At 39.4% G+C, this 12,203-nt stretch overlaps 1 protein-coding gene across 2 annotated transcripts in view; it reads right to left on the bottom strand.

The window, feature by feature from the left end:
* Window positions 1-12,203, bottom strand: part of zmym2 (zinc finger, MYM-type 2) — a 172,936-nt gene that overhangs the window by 20,763 nt on the left and 139,970 nt on the right. For both annotated transcript variants that reach the window (XM_070892189.1, XM_070892190.1), the window contains exons 18-21: window positions 4,963-5,097; window positions 3,973-4,067; window positions 3,279-3,453; window positions 2,400-2,557 (exon numbers count right to left, since the gene is read on the bottom strand). In XM_070892189.1, coding sequence (XP_070748290.1) covers window positions 2,400-2,557; window positions 3,279-3,453; window positions 3,973-4,067; window positions 4,963-5,097 — 563 coding nt within the window. The remainder of the gene's footprint in view (window positions 1-2,399; window positions 2,558-3,278; window positions 3,454-3,972; window positions 4,068-4,962; window positions 5,098-12,203) is intronic.

Here is a 12,203-nt window from a genome sequence, read left to right as displayed (position 1 = left end):
TTCTCCTCCAAGGGGACCAATCAGCAATAGGTCATGTGATTAGGAGAGCCAATCAGAGAAACGGCTGCAATAAATGCATCCGATTATCATTAACCTTCTTGGGAAGAGACGAAGTAAGGGTACAGACATAAGTGGGACCCCGACGTGACATGCTCGGTGGGAGATCAGAACTAAATTGATCCTTTGTGGCAAACTTGATAATCCAATACATAAGCCAGACAGATCAGCAGAATCCCAATTAGTACTGATAATTGGCTGGCCAGCATGATGCGACCTGAAGGAATAGCTCTTGTAATTGGGTGCTGGGATTCTTTTTCATGTGATTTTATATAACTCTGTAAAAGTCAATGCCCTAACAGGCCCATCTTAACTGGACAAGCAGTGGGAAGTTCACCAGTACTGTGTTTTAGTTGGTTAAATTCCAGATGCACACTGGGTAGTTAGTTAAATGTGCCCAAGTTGTCTGGGCTTAAATGGAGTGCATCTTTTCAAGGAGAGCGTACACTCCAGCAGACATATGGAAACTCCATTCATATGCATTTCTCAGTTTATGATCTGTAGACATTTAGATATGGTGATGGATTTTTTTGTCAGACACCTGGGTCACTTAAAAAAAAATCTTTAGTCACGATTGGTGCTATTAGTATAGCCACTGAGGATTTGCATTACAGAACAGGAAGCACTTTCACCATTATGACCCCACTAAGGATATAATGAAATCAGCCAAAGGAAAGAGACATCAGTAAAAAAATTACACTGTTTATACAGAGGTATAACAGTTATGTATGTTCCTGTAGCACAATAGTTTCATAAAAGCCCTCATCAAGGTACACCACATTGATCCTAGCTACTTTGCCCTTGCGTACGATGGTTGGGAGTCAGGAAGCAGTGTATTGGATAAAAAGGAACATTCTCAGATTGGTGGAAAATGTCTGTCCAAGGGATCAATGCTGGGGCACAGATTTTCATTCTATACATAAAAGATTTGATTTGGGAATATACCAACCTTGCAGATGATACTAAGTTCAGAGGTATGGTGAACTGTGAAGAATAACAGAAAATTGCAAAAGCAGAAATAGATTTAGTGAGTGGATAGAAATGATTGCGGTAGCAGTTTATAATCAAGTGTGAGGTAATATACTTTGGACACAAGAATGGCAGAAGGGAGCATAATCAAATAGGAAAATCACAGGGTGGGGAGTAGTGTAGAGAGTATTAGATAAACAAAGAGATTTAAGTGCCCAGGACATAAATAACAAAAAGTAATCAAAAAGGCTAATGTGAACTCAAGCTGCATCAGAAGAATTATGGAAAATAAAATGTACAACTGCAGTTAGAGCGTGCTGGTCAGATCTCACTTGGAGTACTGTGTTCAGTTTTGAGGGGTCCACCTTAGGAAGAATATACCAGTCTTGGAGAAATTGGATTGATGATTTACGAGAATACATGGTATGAAGGAACTTAGTTATAATGAGAGACTAAGTAAACTTGTATTTTCTAGAGATTAAGAGCGGAGCTGATTGAGGTATTTAAAATAAGGAATGGACAGGGTAGATAGTGAATTACTGCCTACCAGTATGGGAATCCAGAACAAGGGAACATAATCTTAAAATCAGAACGAAGCCAGTTAAACATCTCTTTATATTAAGGGCTGTGGAATGTGGAAAGCACACTCCCAGAAGACTGTAGATGCAGAATTAAATGATGTATTTAAAAGAGAGATGGATATTTACTTAGGAAGTAAAGATTTGGAAAACAAGCAGGGAATTGGCAGAAAAATATTAAGTGCTCCCTTAGTTAATAAAATAGTAAATCAGGCTCCATGCGCCTCTATTCTTATGTATACTGACAAAAGAGAAAATTGATCAAAAGTAGTGAAACTCTTGCATTTAATGAGTTATCAAAATGCATTCCACCAAACTGAAATATTGCAAGTCAAATGAGTGCTGTCATGATGGAACCGATTGAAGGGTTGTATTTGGAACAGAAGTATATATAGACCCAAAAAATAAAGCTAACAATGAAATATATTGGCCCGATTTTAACTCCAGGTGGATTCCCCGCTCAGGCTGGAGTTAAAATTACAGTCGGGTCTCAATGATATCATCGGGCTACAACATGCAGATGTAAAGAAGGATCCTGTTGGCTCCGGGCACATGACCTTGCTGCCTGCTCAGCAGAGCAGGTTAAAATTGAAGATGTTGGCAGCTTTCGGACAGGTAAGAGCCAGGACGATTTTAACTGCCCACTTGCCAGGTTTCTGTTGACCGAGTCGGGTTAAAATCACCCCATTTTCTATTATTAAACAGTAAACACCAAACAGACCATACTCAGCAATACATCAGCAAATACGATGTGAAGCGATTTACTTAAAAGCAAAATTCCTGAATTTAACTAACCTGTTGGATTCCAAGACATAGATAATATAGGCTGTCAGATGCATAACGCTCCCCATTTGGCCTTCGAACCTCCTTTACAAACTCAGCCAATCCACAGTCAAGCTCTGCTGCAGTATATGACAATAGGTCCTCTTTAAACTGTGCTGACTTTGTGAATACTAAAAAGTGGAAAAAATAATTTCATTCAATTTACGCTTTTGACTATTTCAATTCTCTCCTGGCTAGTCTCCCATCTTCCACCCTACATAAACTTAAGCTCATCTGAAACTCTGCTTCTCATATCCTAACATGCATCAAGTTCCGTCCATCGACATTGGCTCCCAGTCCAGCAACGCCTCGATTTTAAAATTCTTATCTTTTTTTCAAATCACTTATGGCTTCGCCCCTCCCTATCTCTGGAACCTACTCCAGCCCTATAGCCCTCTGAGATCTCTGCGCTCCTCTAATTCTGGCCTCTGGCCAATTTTAACCGTTCCACCATTGGTGGCCGTGCTTTCAGCTGACTAGGCCCCAAGCTCTGGAATTCCCTTCCTAAACCTCTCCACCTCGATATTATCAATCTCCTCCTTTAAGATGCTCCTTAAAACTTGTCCTAATAGCTCTTTATGTGACTCGGTATCAAATTTTGCTTGATGACGTTCCGATGAAGCGCCTTCGGCTGTTTTACTATATTAATGGGTGCTATATAAATGCAATTTGTTGTTGCTGCTGGTTATGAAGATAGTCAACTGACAACAGTGTACTACAGTAGCGTCACCTCTTAACTTTGGTGCAGTGCACTGTGGCATAAGTCACACCACATCACAGATGGCTTGCAGTTGCTTTGTAGTTTTTCTGCACGACTTAACAGAATGGTAGACCAAAATAGATGCAACTTACATGCAGAGTTAAATCCATCCATTTCAACTGTATCCTCACTCTTTGCTTTCTTGCTTACAATCCATTGCTTCCATGCATTTATACCATAAATGTAACTTAATGTAAAACCAATCTCAGGAGCGGTAACGCTACCATCTTGGGAATGATTATCAGAAAGTGCCTTCTGCTTTGTACCCTATGAAAATAAAACGTATCAGTGACATTTTAAAGTAATCTGGTGCTACAGGGCTATATGCCCTGAGTTAGTTTTAGTCAGTAAGTGTACAAATAGCAGTGTACATACAAAACATAAATACCCCATATAGATCTGTAATTTATTTGATAATTAATACAAAAGTAACAAGATAACTTTATTCCTCCCTCCTCATTTGTTTCCTTTGGTGAAAGGTGGATAGGGGAAGGAAATGAGAATGATGGTAATGAAGATTAATGGCTGTAGGATGTTACAGATAGAGTAAAATAATGAGATAAGGCAATGCAGCGACAAACAAAATCTGAATACTTTGATACCAATACATGCAGATGACTGGGATGAAGTTTTTTTAAACTAGATATTAAGGCTCATTATATATATTATAATTAATTATAATTGTATGTAACATTTAATATATTGTTAAAATAGAAGACTTAACATTTCATATTGAAGTATAAAGCATGAAAGATTGTGACTAAATTGAAGAAAATATCCTCATACCTTTCTTCTAGATTGAGGTCTGGGCTGCTCTTCATATTCTTCCCCAAACACTGGAGGTAACAGGTATTCACTCTCAGTCTCCAACTCTTCTGCAGCTGTTAACACACAAATCTCTCTGCTAATACATGATGGATGAGATTACAGCCTAATGCAGATCTTGTACAAATATTCACATTACCTCCTTGCGTTTGTAATCTATGCCACTACTCACAAAACTAAAGATCCCATGTGCCCTTTTATGGCCCTCTCTACTTATCCTACTACCTTTAATGATCCATCTATTTGCAAACCCTGGTACAGGTTGAACCTCCCTTATTTATCCAGAACTCCCTTATCCGAACCACCACTGGTCCAGAACCATTCCTAGCCACTGGGTGGCACGTGTGCAGAACTCCGACATGAACACATTGAAGTCCTTCCTCGCTGCCTACTCCCGCAATCGCTGGCCTGACCTCGCGATCCACCGCTGCCGCCTCCCCCCGCGATCTCGCTGCTGCAATCCTAACCCCAATATCCCTTTGTTCAGTACCTCTATCATCCAATTAACGTGACCACCCCTCATCCGGAAAAATCCCTTATCCAGAACAGGCCAGGTCCAGAGGATTCCGGACAAGGGAGGTTCAACCTGTGCCACTCCTCCTCTACACCATTTATAATTTTACCATTTAAGGTATATTTTCTTTCCTTATTCTTATTTTCAAAATGTATTACTTTTACATTTTTCTGCATTGAACTCTGTGGTGATCTGGGAGCGGGTTTCGTGTCTACCATCTAGTTTGGGTTATTGCACAGGTTATAAAAGTAAAAGCAGTTAGGATAAATATATGCACTCGCATGATTAACAAGTAGCTATTCATAATTACATCGCAAATTATTTGCTTACAACACTAAAATGAGATTATTTGTGCAGAAAACACTTAAATATCAGAATAAAGATAATTTTGAAAATAAAATAATTATAATTAGTGTAATTTTACTTAAGGAACATACTTCTTGGAAAATCAATCTCCAAGTCCAGTCCAAGTTCGTATTCATTACCAGGCATATTGGGTTGCTCTTCTAGGTCATCTTTAATGGTCCCAAAAACATCCAAGAAACTTTCACCATTCTCATTGTTGTCAATACCTAAGAATAGATTTTCACAATAGTTCATCACAGATGCCATTTATCAAGATTAAATTATAAACTTCTGTGTACTTTTGAACCATTTTTCAGGTGACATGGTAGCCACACTGGATTTCCTGAAATGTAATCAATTTAAAAGAAAAAGATAAATTGCTGTTGGGAATCCAAATTCAAGTCAACATTATTCCACAATCAAAGTCTGTCAAATGATCAAAATAGGGAAAATATATTGCAACAAGAAAAAGAATCGGATCAAGTTTGGATAAATCGTAATGACAATGCTCATTTTCTTGACCCCCTTGTTGGATGTACACCAAATGTAAATGAAAGGTTGGGCGGGAAACTTGCTCCAGGGCTTCTGATAATCGGGCTCTTGAACAAGTCCCTAAGAAATTATTCTGCGTTAAATCTTTGGAAAACAGGGACTAGAAATTTGAGTGTGCCCAGCAATGTTCCTGCTAATTTTTTTGGGGTGCTGGCCCCTTTAATGGTGTTGAGCGGCCTGAGCAGGACCTCCAGACGGCTGCATGGCCACACGGCTTAACGTGAACATTGGCACCCAGTAACGTGCACATGGGGAAGAACCCCAGCACCCGACTGGGCGTCATCAGGAAGCTCGCCTCATGATCAGGAGGGAGGGTTCGCTTTTTGGGAGGGAGGGTAATGGCAATTGTGAAGGGTGGGAGCAGGAGGGCCGTGGTGGCCTGCTCCTTCCAGCACCACATTAAGGCAAGTACATTTCACATACATGCCTTGTTAGTAGCGGCCTGCAGCGGTCCCTTTAAGGCAGTCTATTAGGCCGCGTGAAGACTTGGCTAGGATAGACTGGCGAATGATAATTAAAGGGTTGATGGTGGATCGGCAATGGCAGACATTTAAAGATCACATAGATGAACTTCAACAATTGTACATCCCTGTCTGGCATAAAAATAAAACGGCTCAACCGTGGCTTACAAGGGAAATTAGGGATAGTGTTAAATCCAAGGAAGAGGCATATAAATTGGCCAAAAAAAGCAGCAAACCTGAGGATTGGGAGAAATTTAGAATTCAGCAGAGGAGGACAAAGGGTTTAATTAGGAGGGGGAAAATAGAATATGAAAGTAAGCTTGCAGGGAACATAAAAACTGACTGCAAAAGCTTCTACAGATACATGAAGAGAAAAAGATTAGTGAAGACAAATGTAGGTCCCTTACAGTCAGAATCAGGTGAATTTATAATGGGAAACAAAGAAATGGCAGACCAATTGAACAAATACTTTGGTTCTGTCTTCACTAAGGAAGACACAAATAACCTTCCGAAAATACTAGGGGACCGAGAGTCTAGTGAGAAGGAGGAACTAAAGGAAATCCTTATTAATCAGCAAATTGTGTTAGGGAAATTAATGGGATTGAAGGCCGATAAATCCCCAGGGCCTGATAGTCTGCATCTAAGGAAGTGGCCCTAGAAATAGTGGATGCATTGATGGTCATTTTCCAACATTCTATAGACTCTGGATCAGTTCCTTTGGACTGGAGGGTAGCTAATGTAACTCTACTTTGTAAAAAAGGAGGGAGAGCGAAAACAGGGAATTATAGATCGGTCAGCCGGACATCGATGGTGGGGAAAATGTTGGAATCAATTATTAAGGATGTAATAGCAGCGCATTTGGAAAGCAGTGACAGGATCGGTCCAAGTTAGCATGGATTTATGAAAGGGAAATCATGCTTGTCAAATTTTTTGAGGATGTAATTAGTAGAGTGGACAAGGGGGAGCCAGTGGATGTGGTGTATTTAGACTTTCAAAAGGCTTTTGACAAGGTCCCACACAAGAGATTAGTGTGCAAAATTAAAGCACATGGTATTGGGGATAATGTACTGACATGGATAGAGAACTAGTTGGTAGACAGGAAGCAAAGAGTAGGAATAAATGGTTCCTTTTCAGAATGGCAGGCAGTGACTAGTGGAGTGCCGCAAGGTTCAGTGCTGGGATTCCAGCTATTTACATTATACATTAATGATTTAGACAAAGGAATTGAATGTAATATTTCCAAGTTTGCAGATGACACTAAGCTGGGTGGCGGTGTGAGCTGTGAGGAGGATGCTAAGAGGCTGCAGGGTGACTTGGACAGGTTAGGTGAGTGGGCAAATACATGGCAGATGCGGTATAATGTAGATAAATGTGAGGTTATCCACTCTGGTGGTAAAAACAGCAAGGCAGATTATTATTTGAATGATGACAGATTAGTAAAAGGGAAGCTGCAACAAGACCTGGGTATACATCAGTCATTGAAAGTTGGCATGCAGGTACAGCAGGCAGTGGAGGCGGCAAATGGCATGTTGGCCTTCATAGCGAGAGGATTTGAGTATAGGAGCAGGGAGGTCTTACTACAGTTGTCCAGGGCCTTGGTGAGGCCACACCTTGAATATTGTGTACAGTTTTGGTCTCCTAATCTGAGGACGGACATTCTTACTATTGAGTAAGTGCAGCGAAGGTTCACCAGATTGATTCCCAGGGTGACAGGACTGACATATGAAGAAAGACTGAATCGACTTGGCTTATATTCAATAGAATTTAGAAGAATGAGAGGGGATCTCATAGAAACATATAAAATTCTGACGGGATTGGACAGGTTAGATGCAGGAAGAATGTTCCCGATGTTGGGGAAGTCCAGAACCAGGGGTCACAGTCTAAGGATAAGGGGTAAGCCATTTAGGAACGAGATGAAGAGAAACTTCTTCATTCAGTTGTAAGCATGTGGAATTCTCTACCACAGAAAGTTGTTGAGGCCAGTTTGTTAGATATATTCAAAAGGGAGTTAGATGTGGCCCTTACGGCTAAAGGGATCAAGGGGCATGGAGAGAAAGCAGGAATGGGGTACTGAAGTGCAAGATCAACCATGATCATATTGAATGGTGGTGCAGGCTCGAAGGACCAAATGGCCTACTCCTGCACCTATTTTCTATGTTTCTATGTTTTCCTGAACCCAGCTGGGCCGATGCTTTAGGTTGCTAACTCTGGTTTGACATATTCTTGGAGATTTCATCACATGGCATTTGATCATGTACAGTTGCTCACTGTTTGCAAATGTTATTGCAGTTACCTTTGTTGAATGTCTGTTTCACCAAGCCCCGAATAAAATATTTTGAATATTAGTTTTCAGCGAGATGAATAACAATTTATAAATCAAAGAACACTAAAGATAGAAAGATTTAAGGATAAGTAATGTTTAAATAAAAACTACTTCTGTGATGTTTCTACAGTATCAATCGCAATGAAAAACACAAAGTAAATGTCACTGATTCAACAAAAACATCAATGGTTCTAAATTTGCAGTCGGAGACATCCTATGGGGAAATGCCTCCGATCCGCAAATAAAATGTCCACGTACCTAGAGGTACGGAGATTCGCAGTCCTGGGCCTCTCCAAGTACGCGTGGGTAGAGGCCCACATATCCCAGGGGCGCAGGCAGTTGCGAGCGCCCCGGGATCACGTAGGCCAGCCCAACAAATGACAGAAGAGAATTCCCATTCATGCTTATGGGGATTCTGTTATGTATGGAAACCCCATAAGTACGAATGGGAATACCCCCAAAAATACCTCTACACCTCAAATTTAAAAAAACATCACATATTTAAAATGAATTAAAATGACACTTAATTAAATAGTTAACACAAAAATTTAAATTTAATTTTTTTTATACATATTTTAAGTGGGCTAAAAATAAACTTACCTTATTTCATAGGAGTTTTAATATATAAATTATTGATAACATTTTATTTTTCTGTTTTTTTTAAAAACTCTTACGCTGGTAAAAGCAGGACATACCAGGTTGCGCAGTTGTATTTCTAGGCCCAGAGTCTAGATTAAAAATTATAGAAAATGGCCTTTATTCTACACTCCGCTCTGCATTTCAGATTTCTAGCTTTTTAAGTTTTTATTTTTATTTCTCCCCTCTGTTGGTTATATATACATTTCAGACAAACTTCAAATTAATGAATAACCAGATTATCTGTTTTTGATAGTGTTAATTGAGGTAGAATTGGGAAGGAGGTCAGGGAGGCAGCAGCAAATTGTGAGGTTCCATGAGAAGCACTGCAAATAACAGGATTTACTTAAATGAGTTGCCAAATTAAGTGGTGGAAACATGGGAATTTACAAGAAAAAAGTGTGCATTGAGATTTAATTCACTTAAGTGGCTATTTCCTTAGGTGGTTTTCACTGTACCTGATTTTCTCTTAAACATTCTCTGCAATCAATCATGAAATCAGGGAACCTCTAAAGTTGTTTGTTGCCTTCAACACTGGATCTATAATTTCATTCACAGCACTACAGGAAAACACACCTACAAGAGCATTCTTCAAATTTGCAGTATCATTTGCAATTTGGATCTTTCGGAAGGAGGCACATATTCAACCATAATAGTGACCTGAAATGTGCAACAGCTTGTTGGGGTATTGCAAAATAACCAGATGTGTTGGGATGGTTTGTAAATTGCCAGATTTAAGTCCAATATTGGCTGGCTGTGGCACTACAGAGTGATTAGAACTGGAAGCCAGTATCCCTGCAGCAATTATTTTGAAGATTTGTATCATGTTTTCCCTTAGTCAAATGAAAATAAATTTAGCTCTTGAGCCTTCTCTCGTAACTTAATTCTCGAAGGCCTGGAATTATCCTGACAACTATTTTATGAATCCCTTTCTACTGCACTTGTACCCTGTATCCTTTTTGAGGCAGGATAACCATACACCAGAATTGGCCCAACTGGTCTATGCTCTACATGCACCTTCTCATCAGCATATCCTTCTGTTTCTTTCTCCCTCTTGTGCTTATCTAACTCCCCCTTAAATGCATCTATGCTAGTCACCTCAACTACTCCTTGTAGCAGCGAGTTCCACATTCTTACCACTCTTTGGCTAAAGGTCATTTTGGTCAAGTTTGTCCATCCCAAAGTTCAAAAACTAGCTCCAACTTATTTTCGAATACATTCCAAATAAACTCCAGTACCGATCTGCCTCATTAATAACTATCTCACATTGACTAAATGTCTTCAGAGTATGACCACTATCCCAAATCTTTTCGGCCTCTGTCCATTGAGAATTTTTCAAGTCATATATATGTCTCCTGTTACATCTTCTATCCTTATCCACTTTAAAACCCATCTGCTATATCGATATCTAACCCCATGTATGTAATTGGTCCAAGTCTCTTTGAAGACAATAATGGCCTTGCTACTGATCACCTATCCAGAGAGTTTTATGTCATCAGCATATTTATAACAACAGAAGATTCTAGAATGTATCTTTTTAAAACGCAGAATCTCACAGGTAATAATTTCTGGATTGTTATCCAAGCCACGTGCAAATTAGCATAGGGACAAACAGATTAGAAGGTTAAATGCATGGCTCAAAAAGTGGTGTGGGAACCAGGGGGGGGGTTTTATTTCATGGGGCACTGGCACCAGTACTGGAGAAAGAAGGAGGTGTTCTGTTGGGATGGGCTCCACTTAAATTGGGATGGGAGCAATGTCCTGGCAAAACAAATAATTAAGGCAGTAGATAGGGCTTTAAAATAATGAAGCAGGGTGGGAACATTCAGGAAAGGATAAATTCGAAAGCAGTAAGAGAAACGACAAAGCTATAGAGCAGAATAGCGATTTGGGTAAAAATAAGCAGAGTGGGCCAGGAAGGGACAGAGAGCTTGACAAAGGAAATAGGGCATTAATGACTACGGTGACATCAGGGAAAAATAGAAAAATGTTAAAGCTAAAGCCACTATATCTCAATGTATCTCACTATATCTCAATGTTGTGAAGTATTCACAACAAAATAGATGAATTAATAGCATAGGAGTAATCTAATAGCCATTGTGGAGACATGGTTGCAGAGTGGCCATGGTTGGGAACTAAATATTCCAGGGTACTTGACGTTTAGAGGCGATAGGCAAAATAGAAAGGGGGCGGGTAGCTCTGATTATAAACAATGGGATAAAGACAGTACAGAAAAAGAATCTTAGCTTGGAAAATCAGATTTAGAATCAACAAGGGGCAGGAAACACTGGTGGGAGTAGTTTATAGGCCCCCTAACAGTAGACGTAGTGTCTGGCACAGCATAAAATCAGGAAATTAGAGGTGCATGTAACAAGGGTTATACAGTAATCATGGGGGACTTTAATTTTCATAAACACTGGGCAAATCAAATTTGCAGTAATGCTGGAGGGCAAGTTCATGGAATGCATTCAAGATATAGTATTGTGCAACAAGACAGGGTTAATTAATAACCTTTCAGTAAAGGAGCCTTTGGGGAAGAGTGATTATAAATCACTCAAACTCAATATAAAATTCTAAGTACAAAACTGGGGTCTTAAATCGTAAAGCAAGCTACGTATGTATGAGGGGCGAGTTGGCCAAGGTAGCTAGGGAAATTAGATTAAAAGATATGATAGCACATAAGCAATAGCAATCATTTAAATAAACAATTCATAATTCGCAACGCATATAAATTCCCTTAAGGAATAAAAATGTTACAGGAAAATTGGTCCAACCGTGGCTAACAAGTTAAAGGTAGTATTAGATTAAAGGAAGAGGCTTATAATGTTTCCAAAAAGGAGTAGTAAGCCTGAGGGTTGGAGGATTTTAGAATTCAGCAAAGAATGACCAAAGAGAGAGAGGTGAATATGAAATAAACTAGGAAGAGATGAAAAAGGTTGTAAAAGCTTCTGTAGGTATGAAAAAAAAAAGTTAGCGTAAGTAAACGTTGGTCTCAAAGACAGAAGAAATTATAACGGGGAACAGGAAATGACAGACATTAAACGAATACTTTAAATCTGTCTTCACGGTAGAAGACACAAAAACATTCCAGAAATAGTGGGGAACCAAGGGTCCAGTGAGAATGATAATTAAAGAAATTAGTATTAGTAAATAAGTAGTATTGGAGAAATTAATGGGACTTCGGAGTCATCGATCTGAATCGTTAACTCTGTTTCTCTCTCCACAGATGCTGCCTGACCTGCTGAGTATTTCCAGCATTTTCTGTTTTTATTTCAGATTTCCAGCATCCGCAGTATTTTGCTTTTGTATTTATGAAAGGGAAATAGTGTTGAGTTTTTTAAGGTTTTAACTAGCAGGATAG

Source organism: Pristiophorus japonicus, chromosome 10, assembly GCF_044704955.1.
Source record: "Pristiophorus japonicus isolate sPriJap1 chromosome 10, sPriJap1.hap1, whole genome shotgun sequence".
Classification (NCBI taxonomy): Eukaryota; Metazoa; Chordata; class Chondrichthyes; family Pristiophoridae; genus Pristiophorus; species Pristiophorus japonicus.
The sequence above is the reverse complement of the archived record's forward strand: the minus strand, read 5'-3'. Positions and strand labels throughout refer to the sequence as shown.